This window comes from Penicillium oxalicum, chromosome V (assembly GCF_001723175.1).
Source record: "Penicillium oxalicum strain HP7-1 chromosome V, whole genome shotgun sequence".
NCBI lineage: Eukaryota > Fungi > Ascomycota > Eurotiomycetes > Eurotiales > Aspergillaceae > Penicillium > Penicillium oxalicum.
In genome coordinates, this window is record NC_064654.1 from 370,172 (window position 1) to 392,466 (window position 22,295).

The 22,295-nt window shown below is 50.1% G+C and overlaps 8 protein-coding genes and 1 non-coding gene across 9 annotated transcripts; 6 read left to right on the top strand and 3 right to left on the bottom strand.

The window, feature by feature from the left end:
• Positions 1-1,420: 1,420 nt before the first annotated feature.
• Positions 1,421-4,018, top strand: POX_e06263 (uncharacterized protein; the record flags this gene model as incomplete). The annotated part of the gene is made up of 3 exons (XM_050115087.1): positions 1,421-1,483; positions 1,563-1,733; positions 1,805-4,018. The coding sequence occupies 3 exons, from the start codon at positions 1,421-1,423 to the stop codon at positions 4,016-4,018; spliced, it is 2,448 nt and encodes an 815-aa protein (XP_049967547.1).
• A 168-nt stretch (positions 4,019-4,186) lies between these two features.
• POX_e06264 (uncharacterized protein) lies at positions 4,187-6,606 on the top strand (the record flags this gene model as incomplete). Its single annotated transcript, XM_050115088.1, has 4 exons — positions 4,187-4,322; positions 4,378-5,758; positions 5,825-5,899; positions 5,967-6,606. 4 exons carry the CDS (start codon positions 4,187-4,189, stop codon positions 6,604-6,606), a joined length of 2,232 nt encoding a protein of 743 aa, XP_049967548.1.
• A 153-nt stretch (positions 6,607-6,759) lies between these two features.
• POX_e06265 (uncharacterized protein) lies at positions 6,760-8,195 on the bottom strand (the record flags this gene model as incomplete). The annotated part of the gene is made up of 4 exons (XM_050115089.1): positions 6,760-7,061; positions 7,163-7,266; positions 7,402-7,821; positions 7,990-8,195. 4 exons carry the CDS (start codon positions 8,193-8,195, stop codon positions 6,760-6,762), a joined length of 1,032 nt encoding a protein of 343 aa, XP_049967549.1.
• Positions 8,196-11,884: 3,689 nt separating this feature from the next.
• On the top strand, positions 11,885-11,999 carry POX_rRNA023. Its single transcript, XR_007588114.1, has one exon. It is a non-coding gene; the product is annotated as a 5S ribosomal RNA (ribosomal RNA).
• Positions 12,000-12,785: 786 nt separating this feature from the next.
• POX_e06266 (uncharacterized protein) lies at positions 12,786-14,272 on the bottom strand (the record flags this gene model as incomplete). Its single annotated transcript, XM_050115090.1, has 6 exons — positions 12,786-12,897; positions 12,965-13,359; positions 13,428-13,744; positions 13,806-13,972; positions 14,037-14,065; positions 14,150-14,272. The coding sequence occupies 6 exons, from the start codon at positions 14,270-14,272 to the stop codon at positions 12,786-12,788; spliced, it is 1,143 nt and encodes a 380-aa protein (XP_049967550.1).
• Positions 14,273-15,093: 821 nt separating this feature from the next.
• On the top strand, positions 15,094-16,101 carry POX_e06267 (uncharacterized protein; the record flags this gene model as incomplete). Its single annotated transcript, XM_050115091.1, has 2 exons — positions 15,094-15,354; positions 15,418-16,101. The coding sequence occupies 2 exons, from the start codon at positions 15,094-15,096 to the stop codon at positions 16,099-16,101; spliced, it is 945 nt and encodes a 314-aa protein (XP_049967551.1).
• Positions 16,102-16,874: 773 nt separating this feature from the next.
• POX_e06268 (uncharacterized protein) lies at positions 16,875-17,164 on the top strand (the record flags this gene model as incomplete). Its single annotated transcript, XM_050115092.1, has 2 exons — positions 16,875-16,901; positions 17,009-17,164. 2 exons carry the CDS (start codon positions 16,875-16,877, stop codon positions 17,162-17,164), a joined length of 183 nt encoding a protein of 60 aa, XP_049967552.1.
• An 821-nt stretch (positions 17,165-17,985) lies between these two features.
• On the bottom strand, positions 17,986-19,608 carry POX_e06269 (uncharacterized protein; the record flags this gene model as incomplete). The annotated part of the gene is made up of 2 exons (XM_050115093.1): positions 17,986-19,412; positions 19,473-19,608. 2 exons carry the CDS (start codon positions 19,606-19,608, stop codon positions 17,986-17,988), a joined length of 1,563 nt encoding a protein of 520 aa, XP_049967553.1.
• Positions 19,609-20,120: 512 nt separating this feature from the next.
• POX_e06270 (uncharacterized protein) lies at positions 20,121-21,887 on the top strand (the record flags this gene model as incomplete). The annotated part of the gene is made up of 1 exon (XM_050115094.1): positions 20,121-21,887. One exon carries the CDS (start codon positions 20,121-20,123, stop codon positions 21,885-21,887), a length of 1,767 nt encoding a protein of 588 aa, XP_049967554.1.
• Between the last annotated feature and the right edge of the window lie 408 nt (positions 21,888-22,295).

Sequence of the window (22,295 nt, forward strand, 5' to 3'; positions counted from 1 at the left end):
ACTGCGGAAAGTTCAACAGAGATACTTTCATTTGCGCTGAACAAAAAAGTCGAGCCGCACAATAGACAATTCTCGCCCGACTGAGGATCTGTTGTCTCTCTAACTGGGCAATGTCCTGCAGCCAAAGCTATTCTACGCCCTTGGGAGACGCGTTATTGTCATGCGATCGCTCAAATAATGCATGGCTCCCGGTGGAGATTAGATCAGTCTGCATTGATCGATCGAGATGAGGTTAAAAACGCGGAGAATTAGCGTTATCATTTCCGAGACAGAGGTACAACGTTGTCAAACAAGCTGCTCTAAGCACGAGCTTAGCGCTGGGTTGGAATGTATGAGGCCAAGAAAGGATTCTAATATGAAGCTAGAAGACCATTCGACGGAAGAATTTTCTTGTTCTTTCGCAGGCTTCGTTGTCAGTTCAAGGGATCGATTGGATTGCCAGGGGCTGCGTGTGCAGGTTCCGCTTGCAGCGGTGCAATAGAGCAGCCCCTTGCTCTTGTCAACACTTCCCACACGACACTTGAATTTCCACAAAAGAGAGGGGAGGCTGGTGAGGGAATTGAAATTCATGAGTCTGGCCGATTTCACCAAAGAGAGTAAATGGATGCGAGGAAGTTCCAAAGACCGCGCTGAAAAGATTGGACAGATGATGGGGTGTGGCAGTGGGATTGGTCCAAGGCCATCCATCTCTATCGAGGAGCATGGAATGTAAACATCTTTGGAATGCTGCTTTGCTCGAACACTCGTGGCACATTGAAGCGAAGACTTCTGACTGGATAGATCCAGACAGGTCAGGTCTTTGATTGGTTCTTGGTGCCATCCACGCTTGGAAGATCTCGAAAAGCCACGAAGAATGGAAGTGGGCACGATGCGGATGCGGGTACCTGGAGAAGCAGGGTCAAATCAGTGGTGTCGATGTACCTGGACTGGTCGGGTATTTGGCACTCGAATTGACAAAAAAAACATTGCAGGCCTGCGATGAGAGCCGAAAATGGCAGTAGGGCCTCTGAACAATCTGGACTCCTTCTCGGGGGCGCCAATCAGTCTCCATGACTACGAATTCTTACCTCAAGGGGGTCGGCCCGAGGTGGACTGTGAACAGCATTCTGGCCGGGTTTGTTGTTGGTCAACATGGCCATGGCGGAGGAGATGGCCATTTGGAATGAGAATGAACAAGTAGGAGGCTCATTCGACAGAATATAAAAGTCTGTCGGTTTCACCACGACCGGAGTGATCCTTTCCCCATCGCCAATCACGTCGACAATCATTCGCTAACCCCCCGGTTCTTTCGCAGCTGTCCCTCGTTTTTGATGCTGAGAGTCGGATCTACTCTAATTGCTGTCTCTCGTTGAAATCCGCAATTTCTTTTTGCTTTCTTGATATATTCAAACAACTACATTCGTTCAAAGCTTTGCCAAACATGAAGTCAGTCGTCTGGCTTTCCTTCTTTGGCGCGGGGGCCATGGCCCACCCGTCCGGTCTCGTGAGTACACTCAGCCATACATTGGATGTCCATCATCAGTCCTGCTAGGATCGATTACTGACGATCGAATGATGTCTAGTGGTGGGGTACCGACCAGTGCTACCCAAGCCCGGAGAATCTCGACAACGCCTGTCTGCCCAGCCAGGAGGGGGGTTTCGACTGGTCCGAGCTGGGCAATGGAGATAACTGGACCTTCGAAGGGTTCAACTTCAATGGCTTCGATGCCAGTGATGTGTGCGGAAACTCGGGAGTAAGTCCAGAAAGAGACATAGACAAAAGAGTCGAGCATAGGTACGACAAGTTTGCTAACACGAGAAACAGGGCAAGTGCATCCAGGCCAAGCTCTCGCGCGATGACAACTACAACATCCGAGTCGAGGCCACCGATGCGCCCTTCTCCGTGAGCACTCTGCACATGTCGACTTCACGGGATACTCTGGTCATCATGAGCTATCATATGCCCAGCGGATCCGTCTGCCGTCAATATGTTCAATCCTCGCCCGACGGCGTGGATGTCACCAACGAGCAGTGCGGTGGTGCGGTGGCTGTCGACTTCACTCTGCCCGAAGATAGCAAGTTCGGCGAGTGCGACATGGCCATTCATCGCATGGACTTTGACTGCTCACCTGGTCCCAAGGGTCCTCCAGAGATGCCCCACGAGGAGCATCCCAGCCCTACGCCAGAGCACCCTGCCAGCACTCCTGTTCACTCGACGGCCGTCACATCTGTGCACTGGACTCATCCATCGTCTTCGCCACCGATGCACACCACTAGCATCGAGTCTTGGACACGCCCAACTACACGGTCTGTTGAGACCTCGATCCCGTGGACACACTCAGAGTACACTCACTCGGAGTCCACATACTCGCAGCCCACACACTCCGAACCAACGCACTCGATGCCGGCGCACACCGAGCCCATGGAGCCTTGGACTACTACGGAATATGCTGAGACTTCAACATCCTGCACCAGCAGCTGGATTATGCACACAACTGCTGTGGAGGTCTGGTCCACCACAGAGGTTGTTGAGACCTCGCCCGTCTTCACTAGCAGCTGGGAAACTCACAGCACTCCAGTCGATGTTTGGCCCACCGAGCAAGTCAGCGAGTCTTCGACTTCTTGCACTGGCTCGACTGATGAAATCCCGTCCTGGTCGACCACAGATCCAGTCCACTCTTGGCCTACCACGGAGCAAGTGCCTTCTTGGACCACCACCGAGAAAGTTCCTCACTGGCCTACCACCGACAGCGCGATCACCTCCGAGGCCACTACTTGGCCAGCCATGACGCATTCCCTGCCTGCTGTGCCCACCGGCGTGGATGCAACTACTGCGGACGTCCAGGAAACCACCAGCAGCTGCACCAGCTCCTGGATCACCTACACCAGCCCGGTCGAGACTTGGACCACTTCGACTGTCTGGTCCACCGCGGAGATCACGATCAGCTCCTGCGCACCCACGGCTACCAACTGCCCCCCTCATTCCACCGCCGTGATCACCAGCTCGGTGGCTGTTTCCACCACTGTCTGCCCGTACACCTCCATGGAAACGACTTCTGTGCTGACGACTTGGATTCCCGAGACTGTCGTGCCGATGGTCCCTAGCTCGACCCACGGCGCTGCAGTGACCACCGTCGTGCCCCCTCCCGCTGAGAGCAGCCCCGTCGTTCCCGCCCCATGCCCTGAGGTTGTTCCCAAGTGCCTGAACACCTGGCTTACGATTCCTCAGTGTGACTCCAACAGCGATGCGGGCTGCTTCTGTCCCTCCTCGGAGTTCACTGAGAAGGTCACCTCTTGCATTCACTCTTGGGGTGAAAGCACCGAGCAGGTTGAGTCGGCCCTTTCATACTTTGCTGGTATTTGCGCTCCGTACATCCCCAGCAACCCCGAGATTATCGACATCATGGCTCCCTGTCCGACTGGTCCCCCTCAGGAAGGCCCTCATCACACTTCCACTGCACCGGTTTCTGAGGGCTCGTCCCCTGTTGAGACCGTGCCCCCCCTTGTCTCTTCTGTCACTGAGCAAGGCCCCTACCCGACATCTGATTCTCCAGTCCCTGTGCACACAGTCAGCGTGCCTGTTTCAGAGCCTTCGGCTCCTGGCGAGACCCATACAGTGCCCGCTCCAGTTATGACCTCTCCCCCGGAGCATGGAGTTCCTCCTGTTTCAACCTGGACCGCTCCCGGTGGCCATGTTACTTCGGCTCCCACGTCCTACAGCTGCCCTAGCACCACCATGACCTGGTCGTCGCACACTGTTACCGTGCCCATGGTTGAGTTCAGCACTGTCCACTCTGGTCACCACACCAGCGTGGCTCTGGTTCCCGGCACGTCTGGCAAGGGTCACTACACCACCCACCGCAGCACCTGCACATCGACCGCGGTGTCATCCTTCTCTACTACCACATCCAAGACTACCACTCACACTGCCCATGGTGAAAGCCCGACGACCACTGTGCCTCACTCCAACAGTGGTTCGAGTCTGTCCCTTTCCAGCCTCTCGGCTCTGAGCGTCGCGCTTGGATTCTTGTTGCTTTAGTGTATCATAATTCCTTCTCCACAATTTTCACGGGAGTTTCTGACTCTGTTCACATAATGGTCCAATATCAGAATCCACTTTTCCACCCATGCTTTGATTCATACCCATCTCGTAGCCCTCACGAGCGTATTCCTCAAATTACTGTCCGTTGTAACCGTATCCGCCGCGATGGCCACCTTGCCCGATACCGCGTCAGACATTCCCCAGATTTTATCTTTGCCATCTTGTGTCGTTGCCGTTCTGCAAACCTTCACTATGCTGAACCATTCTCGCCTAAACCTTCTCGGCATGTGGAGAGCGGGAGGTCGGAGAAACGAAAAGCGTCCTGGATGGAACGTCCATCTCCCGCTTTACTCCAGTCATCCCGCTTCGTTTTCCGCCCTTTGCCAACACCACCTCGATGGACAGTCAGCCCGACGGCGCACGCAAAAGAATTCGACTCTCATTTGCATGTAATTACTGTCGCTCCAAAAAGACTCGCTGTGACGAGGAACAGCCATGTCGAAACTGTCGTCTGGCCGGAGTGGAATGCATCACGACGGATAAACGACGTGCCGGTGCAGTAGTGTCGAGCAGACGTCGAATTATTGCTGCAGTGACGTCGGCCAATGCAAAATCTCCGTCTCACCAAGATACACCTCCAACTCCGGAGTCGCATGCTTCGACTTCCTTACCTTCAGTTGTGGCTGCTGGCGCCGGTGCCGGTGCTGTCAGTCATGGTCAAGGTCAAGGCAATGACCGGCCACGGCTGTGGAGTCAATGTTGGGGCCGAGAGGGATGGAAAACGGGCCGCTTGCCTTTGATGCCTCGATTTGTAGGCGCAAGCACTGTCGAAATAATGACCGAGTGGCTGGACATGGCACTTTATCGTCTCAACGGGCCAAAGATACATGCTTTGTCGCCGGTGGTCAATGATCACTTTGCCGCTGAGATCCCCGAGAAGAGTCCCCCACTGCCTCCTCCCCGGGAGATCCAGGCTTGTATTCAAGCCTATTTGGACACAGTCGGGGAATTGTTCCCCTTTCTAGATTCGAGTATCCTCGAGGTTGAATCGATCGGCGAAGCGCTCGATCGATCAAAGCAAACATCGAGTGCAAGTCACTGTGCACTGGTGTACTTGACTATTGCTGCTGGCAAAATGGCGATGCCCACCTCAGAAGACTCAACCAGTCTGATCTCATCATACATTGCCTACTGCAACTCCATGCTAGGCCACATTATCGCCACCCGAAATTTGAAGAGTGTTCAGGCGGTTCTACTCTTCTCAATGGTTCTCCGCAGCTGCGACAAGATTGCGTGGGCATGGGATGTTCTAGCCACAGGAGTATCCATGGCGCAATCGATCGGCATCAACCAGATCAGAGGCTCAATCGCTGGATCAGCAATACCGATTTCGGACAATCAAGAGTACAGGACATGGTGGTCCGTGTATGTTTTTGAAAAAATCCTTGCCTTTGAACTAGGCCGCCCGTCTTTGGCTTGGGACCGTGATCTATCCGGTTCACTTGCCTCGGCTCCTCCGAGCGATTCTCCGAATGACGAAAACCAGTCTTTTTGGCGAGCATCTCTCGGTCTGGCGAACATGCTTCATGAATTACAAGAGCGGTCGGCCAGGACTTGGAGGAGAGAGACTTGGCTGGGCCAAACGGTGGAACAGGCGATTGAAGATAAGCTCCAGACCGGAGGAGAACTCATTGTTCTCCTCTCTGAATGGCAACGAAGTCTACCGGATCATCTCAAGTAAGTTGGCGCACAAGATGAAATGGCGATCGACTGTGAGGGATTGCTGGCTGAACTCGACTTTAGACACGGCTCTACCTCTCTACCCGGCTCTTGCAATGGAGCTCGGGCGGCATTTCTTGCCTACTACTATAGTCTTGGGTAGGATTCCTGAAACTCTTCAAATACAAAATTTGGGACAAAAATCACATCACTCACACTGAAATAGGATGATGTTGGTCCACCGATCGACGCTCCTGGTCGATCAAAACGAATTGCGGGAAGTGGTCGAACGATTCGCATCCGACAAGCCGTGGCGCCAAGGCCTTCTCAGCGGACCGTCGATGGCGACGGAGTCCGCCCGGGAGATGATCAGACTGTTTGTTCCTCTGATTGATTCGGGGACTCCAAATTATCTGACTTTGATGACCTCGCCTCTCGCGGCTGTATATGCGCTTGCCGTGTCGATTATTCGCGAGAAACGATCCCTGCTTGTCCGCTCGGACTTTGAGGTTCGATCCGTTCAACTCTCTCTTGCGGAAAGCACGACTAATTTTTTTTTCTTTAAAAAGTTGATGAAGGCTGGCATGCAGATCAGTCGACATTATTATCAAAAACATGGCACAGTTACGAATTTTGACGACATTATGCTCGACCTGGAAAATCATTTATCACACCTCCTTGAAGCTCCAGTACCCACACGACTTGAAATGACCAGCTTGAGCTCATCGAACCCAATCTTCAACGATTCCGTGCTGGAGGAAAGTGCCCAATTCTCATCACTTGCGCCATCTTGGGGACCATCTGCCTTGGATTGGGTGGGATGGGACTGGAATGATCTGAGTCACTTGTTTCAACACAATGAATGACTGTACCGATCTTGCATTTCAAGTTATTTTCGAGGTAAATGGAAATTCATAGAGCTTCGAGAGCAAGACTGCATAATTCTAAACACATTTCACCAAAACTCCGCCTCCTCTTCTTCGAGGATACAAATCACACAGCTCAACCCACTTGGGAGTTTAAGCCATCTGCTCCAGATAAGGAATACCGGTCAACTTGTATCCCCTCTCAGTAAGCTTGACAGGTTCCCGCGGTGAAGTGCGCTGGTAGGGATCTGGCTCCCCATTGCGAAGCACGGGCAAGTCCACAATCATGGCGGCATTGGGCCAGTGAGTGGTCATCTTGGTCTGCTCAAAGGCCTGCTTCTTGATTTGCAACTGTTCCTTGGTGGCGTCGGCGACGGGCATGAAGCAGGTGTACACGCAGAAGCGTGGCTGGGACGTCTCGGATGTGACGTTGTAGTGAGGAGTTCGCGAGTCCCCTGTCATTCTGAGTGTTAGTCTTTCACGTAGCTTAGAAGAGAGAGAGAGAGAGAGAGAGAGAGAGAGAGAGAGAGAGAGAAGAGAAGATGGGTATACTTACAGAGGAGCAAGTCACCTGGCTCGGCCTCAATCTTCACCCACTCACATCCATGGTCCTTCAACCATTGCATACCCTTTTCCGTGAAGCCATACCATTCCTTGGTCCTGTAAATCCCCACCTCAAGCATTAGTATCAACGTGCAGCCAAAAAGAGCCCCCATGAAATCATCACTTCCATGTCCAGATAAACTCTAGACAGAAAGGGATGAGGAAACAGGAAAGGGAAAGAGAAACACATACCAAGACCAAATTCTATCCTCTTCATTCTTAAACTCCTCATGGAATTGTTCACTCAACAGATGCGCCCCCTTGCAAACAATCAAGCCTCCATCCTTGGGACCATTCGGAAGCAAGTTCACCAGACCCTGCAAGCACCGGAATCCAGCCTTCTCCGGGTCCTGGTCCTGGTGAGGCCAGGGCTTGTTGGGCTGGATGTCTTTGCGGTTGGGGAAACCGACGCCGATAGAGTCAAAGGAGACGATCAAGTCCTGGGTACCGTAGACCTTTTCAAATGCCTCGATGACCTTGGGCTCTTGACGCACACCCCAGGTGAAGGATTCGTGGGAGACGGCGTAGCCCAGACACATGCCCTTTTCGTTGATGTCGGGGAGATGATCCTTGTGAATGGTGGATGGGTCATCTCTTTTGAAGCCCAGACCGCTGTTGTTTTTGAAGTTCTCAAATTAGAGATATGGAATGGAAAAAAAAGTTGAGGATTCTCAAAGGAAAGCGCCTTTTCTCAAGCAACCAAGTTCAAGTGAAAAATGAGACAAAAAGGTTTGGAGGGAGGAAAAGGGAAAAAGATCAAAAGGATACAAAAACACATACAATCCTTCCAACCACTCATAGATACCATCGGCATAACCCAAGGCGCGTTCTCGAGGAACAGCACCCTTCACCACCGCATAACCATTCTGAAGCAACTCGTCACGGAAATCGCCATAAGTGACATTTGGGCCCTCTGAAAACAGACGACCTGAGCCAGCCGTCAGCCGCGTGGTCGCCGTCGTAGTCTCGGTGTTGGTTGATGCCATTTTCAGCAAGTCAAGTCGAGTCGAGTCTTCTTTTGTTTAATTGATGCAGTGAACCACTTAAACTTTCTACGGGATTGTGGGAACGTCGGAAAATCTCGCCCTTTATAACCCAAACAACAACCACGAGGCCGTCTCCATACATCCTACAAAGTGAACCCATCTATGTGAATTGTGGGGTAATCCAATCTACCGCAGACAGTCAGGCGTGTGTCCGGCTCGGCTGGCCGGTTCGGCACGGTTCGGCTGAACTGCGCCCTCGCTTGGGGAGGAGAAAATATCCAAGCGGCCGACTCTTATCGTGAAGGTATTGGCTTGAGTTTAGCGTGGTGAGGTATCCACACTGTAATCCGACGCCACTCCATACATTGGGATTAGCCTTTGACTCCCAAGATCATACGTTGGCAAATCAGCATCCTTGGAAATGAAGGAAATCTGACAACTCACTGATCTCCACTCAATCCCGGGGGGAAGGGGAAGGGCGGGGGGGAACGATCAGCTGCGCTGTACCCCGGATCTCCATTTACTCTCCACGGCCTCTCGCTTCCCTGCAGGATGGATGAAGTCCCGCGTTCGCTTGCGGGGAATGTCCACGTTCCGGGACTTTGTGTTTCCAAAGCCTCGAAAGTAAGGCGCTCTACATGACGGACGCTAAGGGAGGGCACGGGGTCGATCTATGGGAGAAGGCGAAGGAGGAGGGGGAGAGGTGGTACGCAGTACACGAATCATGATGTTGATCTAGAACATCTAGGCTAATAGCCTTTCTCCCATGTACTTGAAGTTCAAAATGTGATATCGCGGAGAGGTAAAGAATAAGCTGTAGTAGCAAGTTGATAAGTAAAGTGAAGAAAAAAGAAAAAAAAAATTATTAGTCCCCCATTCAATTTCTCTTTTAATACTTTAGAAAATAGAGAACAGGGCTCCCTGTCGGCTTGGCCGGGCGTACTTAAGCTTCAATCTATAAACGCGCTTAATCTCCGAGGCCTTAGAAAAGCCATTCAGGAGGGCTGTCGGATCCTGGGGATGCTGGTATTCAACTCGGCTATGAAATGCACCTTGTGAACATTAGGGGCGGGCTTACTAGTAATTCTTTTGACGCCGTACGGGCAGCAGCCACGATCAGGGAATCTCTGAGCGTGTAGGTATGTCTCTAGCATAGATATAAGATTCTTTGCAGAGCCGGGGGGATCCTTTGTGGCCGATGCTCGGACTGTTACTTGTGACGTTACTGTTCGATGAGGATCGCATGATAATTCTATGAAACTTGATGGGCCAGGGCATAACATGCTATCTTTCGAGCAACGAGATGTATGGCACTCTCTTGACTTATTTGAGACAGAAATGGTACAAGGGGAGTAGTCGAGGGTTGCGCGGATATTTATACCTCGGTTTCATATCTGTGATGATGAGGGAACTGAATTTCTGGCCATTCAGAAATGCAACTAAATTGTCAAACAACGCAAGTTAAGAACAATCTTCCAAGCCATAAGCCAATCCAGAGAATGAGCGGTTGAAAAGGATTGTGTACTGTATGAGGGAAGGCGGAACTGAGACAAGATTTCCTAGGAATTGCAGCTCTGGCCGTAAGTGGGAAGATTTAGAAAGACGCAATTGAAGTACGCAGTTCAGACCTTCGGCTTTGACATGGCATCCTTTCCTAATTTTCCGATGGCTGAATCTGTTTATACCGCCAGGGTCGAGTACCAGACAGGCTTTTTCCTGGCAGCCCGTACAAACCTACCGATGGTCGAAAGAATGGTTTTCCAGACCGAGACATTCCAAGTGTTCCCAGGCATGGCATTTAGAGCAACGTATACCGTTCGTCTCCAGCTCAGTACGCTTACCGCAGCAAGGTATAGAGGACCTGAAACTTTGTACGTCAATGCCCAAGAACTGGGATTCTGAAGTGTAGTGGCATTTCTCAGCAGCGAAGGATGCCTGCGAAAATGCCGCGGTATCTCGCGGTTCCAGTTTATGAAGAATCATCTGAATGATCTCAGGCGGCATGTTGACAGGCCATTTCTCCATATGGGCGCGAGGCTTCTTCCAACAGTTCGATGTTAGAACCCGAGCTAGAGCGCGGAACCCAGATGAACAGTAGGTTGCTGAATAGTTGGAAAGCAATACTAGGCTCCTAGAGGCCTGAGTGACCTCGCAAGAAAGCTCCACAAAATGAGATGGCTTGGTGAGATTACAATCGAGCAAACGTCATCATGTCTGAGCCGAGGGTCGCCCACATATGATTTGGCTTTTGAGATGGCTCCGTTTACCATTGCTGTGAATTCAAGGTCATCCTGCAAAACAACAAGATACCCATGAAACCAATAGGCGTCCGCGTCTGGATAGCTCCATAGGGAAATGGACGCGAAAGAGATCGGAAGATCAGCGTTGCAATCGGAAGACATCTCAAAATCCCAGGCTGCAGGACGCAGGAAAGCAACACATAATACCCGGAACATGGGACAATTGTATCTCCATGTCGAAGGGTCATCTATATAAAAGCGCCAAATGAAAACGAGGTCGGTAAAGAATCGCTCCTGTAGCTCGTTCATGGGTGTAGAGATGCCAAAGTTGATTTCAAACGTCTCAAATTGCTTTGCTTCTGCCTTGTTGCTCTCACACATGTGTTCACTCAACATGTATTGACGTTTCCGCATCAAATGATATTTTATGCTTCATATTTCATGAATCTTGGCGAGATCCATCTGTAAAGCCAAAGGTGCCAATAATCCGTCAAGCTCACTCCACAATGGGATTGTGAAAGTGCCTGCATCTATATCGACAATGTATATGTTATCTAGATTCGAGTGGATTGGGGTAGGGAACGGAACTGCTTCCCATCCTTCTAGATTATCAGGCTTGTCGCATAGATTTTTGATTGTTCGCAATGTCGACTCCTCGTCAGGGGGACTTATCCGCCCTTGGGGGGTGATACAAGCGGTACCATTTCCCTAAGAGAGTATGTTAGTACTCGCAAGTCATATGGTACAGGCAATCACCAACCATGGACATGTAAGTTCCAGAGCCCTCTACAACCCATCTTATTTGCAATGTCCTGGAGGAGAAAGTGTCTTGTGCGGTTGATGGATAAGCTGGAGTGCGGAGCTGTTACACGCAGTAAAATGATTGAATCATCGCATGGACGGCAGGGTAAAGTTTCTCGGCGAACGAAGTAGAAACACTTGCGACGCGAGGAGCTTCAGATTTCTAATGCACAGTGATAAAACATGGCTGCAATGGCAGGTGCAACCACAGAAGGAGAGAAAGGGACACGGCGAGGTTGTAAAGGAGGGAGGGTTCTAAATAGATGGTGGGAGCGGCAGAATCACATACCATACAAACAAAATACTTAACCGGCCCTTGCACAGTCAACTAATTATATCACCCGCTATTTGTTAGTAGCCATTTCAAGCCATGTCATCTGACACCCTTTACCTGGCTTCCTATGCGCCTACTTAATGACTATTCAGCCACATATCAATCCCTAGCTTTATCTTGCGATACTGGATCGAGGGTGCTAAGGAAGTCGGGTCAGAGTTGTAAAGATATGTTCTTTTAAAGGGGTTTTCTGGTTAGTTTTTTAAATTTAAGCCAAATACATCTCCCCGAAATCCGACCTTTTGTCCTTAGTATTCCCTCCTGATTGGACAATCATTGAAGAATATCCTTGTCAAATATTTTAACATAAGCATATACGACCATAGGGTGTGGAAAATAGGGCTTCCCGTCCGCTCAGCCGTACTCAAGCCACACGCCGGCCAGTTAGTAGTATGGTGGGTGACCACATGCGAATCCTGGCTGTTGTATGTTTTTTAAACTCTCCTTTTGTCCAGTCTAGTGTTGGTATGGATTTAGAGTATGATATCCCAAGTTTGGATACGTAGTGTCACTATAGCTCTGTACTAATCTGTGTGTACTTTCCAACCAGACCTACACAAGATAATCAAATTGACCTGCTTAGTCAGAATCTTGTTTGGATGATATGATCCCATAAAACGTCTGTTTGAGCATATACCCAAGGCAACCGATCAGATAACCACGATATGTGCGTGCGTACCAGGAATCAACATACCTCGCATGACTCCTACTCGCCTGTTCGATATTCTTTCGCGCATTCGTATTATGCTTCATGAGGTCCATAGAATACGCCCCGTTGAAACAAAGACCCCTGTTAGCTAACCCATTATAGTCATAGGAGGATACATTACACCTATAACTTCGATCACAGAAAAATGAGTTTCTATGACTCGGTTTTCACGCAACCAGATTCCCTTTTTCTAATTTTATCGCGAGGATTTACCAAGAGATGTGAACTCGAAGCGCCCATTAAGCAACTGGTTGGCTCTCCGTCTGTCAGGGCAGGGTCAATAACAACATCAATATCAGCGCCATGTTTCCACAAGTCTATCATTGAGCATTTTATAGAATAAAGTGCAACAGCGGGGGTTCTCATATTCAACAAGTGCTCGCTAGCCTATTTCAATTCAGAAAAAGCTAGTCGACACGGCTAATGAGAAAGCTTGAATGTTGATGAAACGAGTACCATACATCACAGATGACACTGGTCGGCCAGAGAAGGAAGTTCGACGACGCTCATTCAAAAGGGGGAATCATCTTCAAGTTGACAAATTCACGGAACACCTCCTGAATAGACTCAGATGTATCCACGTACCCGTGGAATCCATATTTGCGCAGCTTGGTTAGACTGGGGTGAAAGAAGTCAGCATTCGATAGCATAAGTCAACGAAGGGAAAAAACGAGGCGTCGCATACCTGAAGTTCGAGGGCCAGGACCACATGAGAGAGTTATCTGTGAACGCAAAGACTCTATCCGGATCCTGGAGCTCCTTCTCGATCAAACAATGCTTCTCTGCAATTTCCCTCCACGCGTGGCTCACTTCGGGCCGCTTTGCCCATTCAGCAAGCCTAAAGCGAGTCCGCATGATTGCATGGCTACCAAATCCCCCGGGAGGAGGATCGAACGGAGTTGGCTCCTCATCATACTTGGCATCCGAGCTAGTGTCCGGATGGCGATACTCAACGCCGAACCATTCTGCCATCTTTGGCCAGAACTTTCCCCAGGTAAACGCACTACCGTCGGAAGAGTTGAAGCTCTCATTTTTGGTCTTGTTAGTGAGAACAAGCCATTCCGCAAGACAGGAGTTCATCTGCGCACTTGACAGCTGCTCCGTCATTTCCCAGGCAACAATGTCGCTGGGATGCTCGATTGGCTGACCCAGATGCTTTGAACAGAAGCGTAGATTGCCAAAGGCAGGCAAAGGTTCATGGCAGCATCCGGCACAGCTCCGGGGATGGAGGCGGGGCGGGTGGTATTCCAGTGGACGTTGTACTTTTGGCAAAATTCCTTCAGCCTATCTTCTTGAGGATAGTAAAAATTGGGCTCCAGCGAAACTCGGGGGTCATTCTCTTCCTGGGGGACAGTAGTGGGTCCCAGATGGACGCCGTAGTACTTCGCGCCCAGTTGGAGAAGAATACGGTTTGGGATGGCGTTTGCCAGGGGTAGCGCATCAAGGAAGTTATTGAGAAGTGTCACTGATTGCAATAAAGTGGTGAGTAAACATTCGGGTCCAAAAGCTTGCCAAGAGACACTGACTGTTGATGTTCACCATGTCCTCAATATTGGTCCACAGGCGCGATTCACCTTGTGCCTTGGGTGGCTGCACATAGGCGTAGAAAAAACGACATCGGGCTTGACATTGTGCTTGGACAACACCTCCGCAATTCCTTGAGAGCCGTTTGAGAGGAAGTCGGTGGAAGATGCTGGAAGTGAGCAGGCCAGTTTCCGTGTGGTGGTTTTCTCGACAAGGCATAGACTTTAGTCCACCGTTCTGGAGCCTCCGCGAGCACTTTCAGCTATGGGAACAGAACGTGTCAACAGCCTGCACAGCTTCAAGCTTTCATCTGTAGGATTGGTTCCGGCTGGGCTATCCAACATACCATGTAGGTTCCTGAGATCCCGCTGGCTCCGGCAATAACAGCCGTCAGACCTTTGATCTCAGAAGGGTAGACAGGCAATCCATGATAGATTCCTTTAGATTGAATGGCTTGTAAGCCGGCCATTTTCCAAAACTTTCTGTGTGGATGAAGTATGGTCAAGAACCGGGGCTATAATATTCAGCATTCTTCCAACCTGTGGGGCATTGCCTATGTACAGTAGTAAGCTCTGAGCCAGCTTCACACCCGCATAAGTCGGAATCCAATGTAGCTAAAGCAGTGGAGGCATGATTTTCAGGGTCTACCATTTTCCTTTCTCAATCTATTTTTGACGCTAGGAGCAGACTACCAAGTTCCATTACATCATTTTCGCGTCGCTCAGGAAGTAAGCATGGACAGTGGAGGTCCTCTGGTAAGATCGGCATTCTGTCGATACGGTAAGATTTCGTAAGACCGCAATTGGTTTAGTGTCAAAAGTGGACAGAACACCAATCTGGTGGGCACTCTGTAAGACGAATTCAGACGCAGCCACATAAACGATGTGATCGACGGCGAAGAGGTTAATCCACCCTCGTTGCGTAATGCAAAGATTAATCTCGACTTAACGTTGCCCGATAGAACAACATCTTCCTAGGAGCTCGTTGTTACGTTACTTCATGCTACGGCCTTGAGTCACCGTCAATTCCACTATTTGAGAATTTCTTGGGGGTTGCCGCGAACCTCCGGAGATCGATCTCACATCGGTTTCCTGAGAAGCTTCGAACGATGATTCATGTAAAAAGTTCGTATGGTATACTGACGCGATCACCATTCGAAGTAAATCACCGAGAAGTCGATTACTAATCCTCCCGAGTCGGCGACTTTGGAAGTCTGTATGAGAATTGCCCTAGCTATAAAGGCGGCTCAGTTGGATCATCATTGCACTCTCTTCATCACTCACATCAGACATGGCAAACAGAATCGGCATATTTCCAGCGTCTGGGGGCCTTGGAGGCAGCACCCTCAGACACCTTCTTGCACAAGTTCCTCCCAGCGATGTGGTGCTTATCGCTCGTAGCCCAGAGAAACTCAGCAAAGAGGAAGCTGCTGGAGCCACTGTTCGAAAGGCCGATTACGACGATGTTCAGACACTGGACCAGGTTTTTGATGGAATTTGGTCTCTGAACTTGATTTCCTACGCTAGTATCCAAAATGAGCATCGATTCAATGTTTGCTTCCCCGTCCGATTTAACAAACGAATTAATGTCATCTAGTGGCTGATCTGTCTACAGGCACACAGAGCCGCGATCGATGCAGCTCGAAAGAGTGGTGTGAAGCACATATTTTACTCATCTCTTGCGTTTGCTGGAGATGGAAATCTTGAAACCAAGGCCCAAGTGATGCTTGCTCATGTCGCCACGGAGAAATATTTGGCTGAGCTACACGACCAGGACCCACAGTTCACATACACTGTTGTTCGGCAAGGGGTATATTCTGAGTCCTTCCCAGTCTATACCGCTTGTTTTGATCTCAAAGCTCCGTCTGACGAAATTTGCATCCCTCACGACGGCTCAGGCCCCGGTATTGCATGGGCCAAACAAGACGAGTTGGGGGAGGCAACCGCAAATCTGATTGCACAACACGCCAAAGATCCCGCTACTTTTCCCTATCTAAACAAAACTATCATTCTCTCTGGCGCTCGTGCTTTGTCTCTTAATGAGACAGTGGATACATTCAGCCGTGTGCTCAACAAATCGGTGAAAATTTGCCAGGTTGATGTGGAAGAGTACGCCAATCAACCACAGGTTCAAGCGAGCCTTGGATATGGTGGTGGCAACTGGGCGCCCCTCTGGGCGACTGCTTTTGATGCAATCCGCGATGGTGAATGTGCAGTAGTTACTTCAAATCTTGCTCGATTGCTTGGCCGCGAACCTGAGCAATTTGAAACAACTCTTAGGAGGATGGTTTCGCAGTGAGCGAGCAAGGATTGTCTGTGATTGAAGCCTATGCACTTTTTTTTTTACAATATACACAAGACTTTGTGGCCCGAATTAAGATCTACTTGGAAAAAATTCGCTCTTCTTGTTTTGTAGGACACCAGTAATGACGTATGATTCTAGAGCATAACATAGTTCACCAACAGCAGGATCGCGCTTACTCAACCTTGAGGACCAGTTGTTTCGGGACGATTCAGCAAGTGATTCGGAACGGCATGCACATGACGATTCATCAGGCGATGAGGACCAGCTATTCCCCGAGAACTGGATATACACTGACATATTTTACCACTTTGGACTAACTGTCGAGTTCACGATCAATACGTTCCAGCAGCAAGGTTACTACTTGGTCACTGCCTTTACTCCCTTTACACTCCACAGGCCTTTCCCAACAATCTGTCCTTATCTGGTAACAGATACAAGGAGGATATGGCACTCTGCTTCCAATGGCAGGACCTCCCTTGCGCTCGTCATTCTCAGTCTTCCAAATCTCTCTCCTTCTTTCCTGTATGATTAGTCACCGCCCGCTCCTAGCACGTTTTTGTGGCGCTATTGAACTTATCAATGTGGGTCGATATGAGGTTTTCCACTATGGATTTCACCCAAAGAGTCAGGGCCACGTTGACCTGCTTATAAATCGAATCTCATCGAGCTCACATACGTCCCCTTTCTGGACATCCTGACCCTCATTCCATGTTTGACTTGTCAATCCCAAGACTGATTAGTTAGATCACTCGCTTATTAATCACGGAATGCAAAGCGGGCAGAGAAAGCAGGCTGTGAGTGGTCCATAAGTCGCCGAAAAGTTCGTCTGGGTGACGGTATCAAGACGGGAGGAGCTCGATTTTCAAAAGAAAGACCCTATTCTACAAAAGGACGACTGTAGAATAGTCAAGTTACGGTCAACACAGAGACGATCCGCGTTCCCTACCTGGGGGGAATCGAGGCGGCATACCAAATGTCTCGAGAGTATGATTCTATGAAGCCGACTGTTGTCTTCGTTAATGCCTTTACCACCTCTTCGGAGCCTTACCGCGACTAGTTTAATGACGACAATTTGACGGAGAAGTCGAGCCTGGTTATAATTGAGATCTCAGGTCATGGCCAAACGCGAATAGCACGAGAGCACTGCACATACTGGGACACCACAGAAATGAATTTGCAAGTACTGGACGCTCTTGAGATCGATCGTGCATTTGTAATGGGAATGAGCTAGGGTGGTTGGATCACGGTGCAGATGGCCCTGCTACGCCCGGAAAAGATTGAGTGAATTGTATGGGTGAAGGTTTAGATCGAAGGAGACTGACCCGTCGTACCTCTTCATATTCTGGGAATCATCCCGCTAGGAACCTCTATGGAGGGCATACAGTACAGCACTACCCCAAAACTGCCAAGACGTTAGCGTACTTTTTGGGTAGTGCTGGACTTGCGATCTTGGGCACTACCAAAAAATTTACATCTCACATTACTCATCTTAAACTATATAGTAAAGGCCAGACTTTCGGACTCGGACAATAAATCGTGGCTAGGCGAGTAAAAGCGAGCAAAAATATAAAAATAATATTTTATTATTTGGGTACGATATATGCACTAGATAAATCCTGCAAAAGGTGTAAGAGCTCGTAACAGATTACTTAGGATAGGCGCTATAGACCTAGCTATGATTGGCTGAGCGGAAAATAGGGGCATATAATTGGCTAGAGTATTGATGCCTTAGGTGTCTAAGAATTCTTTCTAGCCCCGTCCAAATTTCGATTCCGCGTTTTCATTCCCGAAAAAAATGGATGGAATCCTTGGGTCTAATGAATAGAAAAAAAAAATGATTTCAAAAAAAAAAAACCATGGCATGTGCTCAATGTCACTTCAGTTTGTCGATTCACCAGAACCACTCCACTTCTCCGCCCACACTCGAATGCGAGGGCCCAGAATGTACACGGGAATGGCCATCAACGCAAGGACACCGCAAATGATGACCTCAATGATCATGGTCCAGTCATATCCCACCGTGTGAATGGCAGGCAGCGTGGCGTAACTCAGCCCAAAGGAAATCAACCCTCGTCCTGCACAAACGACGACCAAGAATGGTGCGGCACGCAGAGGGAAACTGTCCACAGCATAAGTGATTCCGACAATGTTGGCGCCCAAGAAAGCAAAGTAGCTCGCGTTGTAACCGATGATGATTGCCGCGGCACTCCATTTCTCGGGGTGGGAAGCCGCCTGTCCGTAGAACACACTGCTAATGACGCCGACAATCACCGGTAGAATGATGACAGGGAGACGGTATTCAGGCTTGTACACACCGCCGTTGCGAACAGTGAGGCGCTTGATGACCAAGTCGCTCCCGTAAGCAAGAAGTGGCAGAAAGACCAGACAATCCACGAGCTGACCCGCTTGCACGTAACCCAGAGAATCGAAGCTGAAGCCGTACGGGGGGGCCATCAAAACCCCCGCGAAGGTGGCGGCTTGGAAGATGTATACTCCCAGGTGGGCACCATTCAGTAGAAGAAGCCAGATGATGGTGGGAATGCAGAATCCTTGAAGCAGCTGCTTGTAGAAGGTAGGGATCTCGTGCAAGCTAGGCTTGACTGCAACCAGCTTGAGATCGTTCTTCCAGCTGCGAGGCTCATGCCCTCTCACCTCCTCCAAGACTGCCTGGTGCTCCGTGATCTTGGAGTTGAGCACCGGTTCTCCGCGCATGGCTTCCTCTGATCGATCGAACTTAGACTCAAAGAGGAACAGGAAAGCGAAGATACCAATGACAACATTCATGATGTTGAAAAAGCCATACCACCACCTCCATCCCCAGCTGCTCACCATGTAGGTGGAAACCACATAAAATACCCCGGCGGCAATGTTCTGGATGAAGATAAACCAGCCAACCTTGCGACCCCGCTCATGCAAGAAATGAATCTCCTGAATGACCATAGGGCAGAGTGCTTCACTTTGACCGGCGGCCAGGGACATGATGTTCCGACCGGCGATGTGGCTCCCGAGACTGGATGAGCACTGACACCAAATCCCAGCGGCGATCAGCAACACCATCGAGACGAGGAAAACCGGTCGACGGCCACAAGTGAAAGCAAAGGGCATGGCGATGAGGTTTCCAACTCCCATAAAGAGAGTGGGATAGGTCATCAGGTCGTTGGCTCGGGCTTCCTGACCGGGGTAGGATGCCTGAATGGAGGTGAAGATGGATCCCATGCCGGAGGCCAAGACAACAGCTGTACAACTCCATGCAGAGACGATGACGAGGAAGAGCCATTTACTCCATGCTGGCCGGGTCAATGGATCTTGTATAGGAAAAGAATCGTGAGCGCTGAACCTGTATCGTGCAGATCAGGAAATAATACCTCTAGGGTCGGTCGTGGGAGTTGGAATCAACACCACTTCGCCATCCCGCATGAGTTTGACTTGTCCATTGCCGGTATGTTCAGAAAGGGGAACATCGTTGGCCACCTCGACATGAGTCATCTCAGACTTGTCCATGGTGAATTGAGAATCTGTGCTGGAGTTGCTGGGAAACAATAAGAAAGTGGGTTCACACAGCGTCACCGTCGCACACACAAAGAACCCTCATGGGAGAAGAGCAGACTTTGCCACTTTTATACTTCCATCCTCGAAGCTCTGGTGGTTAGGAAGAACGAGGAGCTCGCCTCGCCCAAGCCACATCGCCATATCTCGTTTTCCTGGGGTAGGAGGGTTTGTCTCCACCCGAAAGTCTGGGGGAGTCGGAGGCAAATCATTTTCTCGACTGCCGATGCGCCCGCAATCCGAGCCGAAGCGAACCGGACCGCGGAAAGTGGGCAAATCAGAATACCCTATTTATCTTGCGCGAGACACCCTCGTGAAATTGGACAGTTTGATCACGAAGAAAGTCCAATCTCATTCCGAAAGACACAAGGGGATTAAAAAAAGAAAATCCATCCCTTGACCTCAATACACATCTCTCCATCTCTTTTTTCCCCCATTCTTTATTCTTTCATTTTGTCTTTCTCACAATGACTGTCAAGTTCAATGTCAATGTACCTCGCCAGGATTTGAAACATCCAGAAAATGGCCATAGCGGCTATCAAGGGCTGCACCCACGCACCGAGATTCTTCCGACCGGACATGTCACTGCCCCCGGTCTAAGAGCCCTCTCGTGTGATATTCTGGTCGAGCATGATGTTGCCATCACGATGAGAGACGGCTGCAAGCTCTATGCCGATATCTATCGACCTCCTTCAGCTCCAGAGCGCTCCGTGCCTGCGATCCTCTGTTGGGGTCCGTTCGGCAAGAAGTTCAATGGCGTGGACTCTTTGCGGATTATGACTCCTTGGAACCTGGGCGTTCCGGACGGCACGTTGAGCGGGTTGGAAAAGTTTGAGGCCCCCGATCCTGCAGACTTTGTGGACCGCGGGTACGCCATCATCAACATTGACTCGCGTGGAGCGTTTGATTCAGAAGGATGCATGGCTATCATGGGGACACAAGAAGCCGAGGATGGATACGACACGATTGAGTGGCTTGCCAAGCTTCCCTGGTGCAATGGAAGCGTCGGCATGGCTGGTAACTCGCATCTAGCAATCATCCAGTGGTTCATCGCCGCGCTTCAACCACCCTCTCTCAAAGCTATCGCTCCTTGGGAGGGCTGTGGTGATCTTTACCGTGAGCAATTTGCTCGTGGTGGTATCTATGGCGGTGACCTGTTTGACCATCTCATCGTCAAATGGATTTTGCGCGGTCGCAATGGCATGGAGAGCTTCCGGAAAATGTTTGAGGAGCACCCTGGCGCCAATGACTGGTGGAATGACAAGCGTCCGGATATGAAGAAGATCAATATCCCCACCTACATCACCGGTACATACACCAACACCATGCACGGCATGGGAGCCATTCGGGGGTGGATGGAGGTGAACACCCCACACAAATGGCTTCGATGGCACCCCTACCAAGAGTGGTTCGACATTTGGGGCAACCCCGAAGGGAAAGAGGAGCTGTTCTCGTTCTTTGATCGCTACCTCAAGGGCGTGGAGAATGACTGGGAGTCAACCCCGCATGTCCGCATGAGTGTCCTCAAGTTTGGCGAAAAGGAACCGTTGGCGAACGTGGTCGAAGAGGATTTCCCCATTCCCCGTACCAACTACCGCAAAGCATACCTCACACCTAACGGCGGGTTGAACTTGGACGAGCCCAGTTCTTCTGCCGGAACAGTCTCATACAACTCAGAAGACATCAAAGACACGGCCACGTTCACGTATACCTTCCCCGAGCGAACGCAAATAGTTGGAATGCCCAAAGCTGTTCTTTGGATGCGAAATGACGACTTTGACGATATGGACGTGTTTATTGTCCTGAATAAGCTGTCCGCCACAGGGGAGCGCATGCTCAATCTCAACATTCCTTGGACTAATCTCCCCGTCAAGAAGATTGCCGATATCCCGGAAGATAAGAGAACAGAAGTCATCCTCTACCAAGGTCCCACCGGCATTCTGCGAGCATCCAATCGGGACATCGATGCTTCGCGGTCAATGCACCCGAACTGGCCCTTCTATACCCACGAGAAGGAGGAAAAAGTGAACCCAGGCACTGTGGTCCGTCTCGAGATCGGAATCTGGTGTATGGGTATTGAGTTCGAAGCAGGGGAGAGCTTACAGCTCTCGGTAGGTGGTTTCTACCAAGGCTTTGCCAACTTTGGAACAAACGAGCACATCCGCAACAAAGGAAAACACTGGATTCATGCCGGTGGAGAATATGATAGTCATTTGATCCTGCCCTTTGTTTGAGTGAATCACGAGGAGACCTATATAACTAGATCAGAAAAAAAGAGATCTTTTCAAGAGGACATTCTTGTTGACAACATTCTGTGAGCGAGCGAGGAAGACCGAGCAAGGTTCACGAACGTAGAGACTTTATAGCCTTTCGTGTCTGTCCATTGTTAGCATTGAGAACACACTAGCGGTGATTCAAGTCTGCTTACGCGTCCGCTCCAGGCTAAACCCCTTCAGTTGCAGTCTCAAGTTTGCCTCGGCTCCTGTCTGGCTTGGCTCGCGGCAAAGCAGAAACAAGGTTATTTAAGTTAGCCTGGCTCATCCATTGCTTGTAGCGGATTAGCGTGGTGGATCCTTTCCGCTCTAACCGTGTGGAGACCCTAGCCAGGGAAATTGGCATCGCGTTTTCTGGCCGAGCGGGTC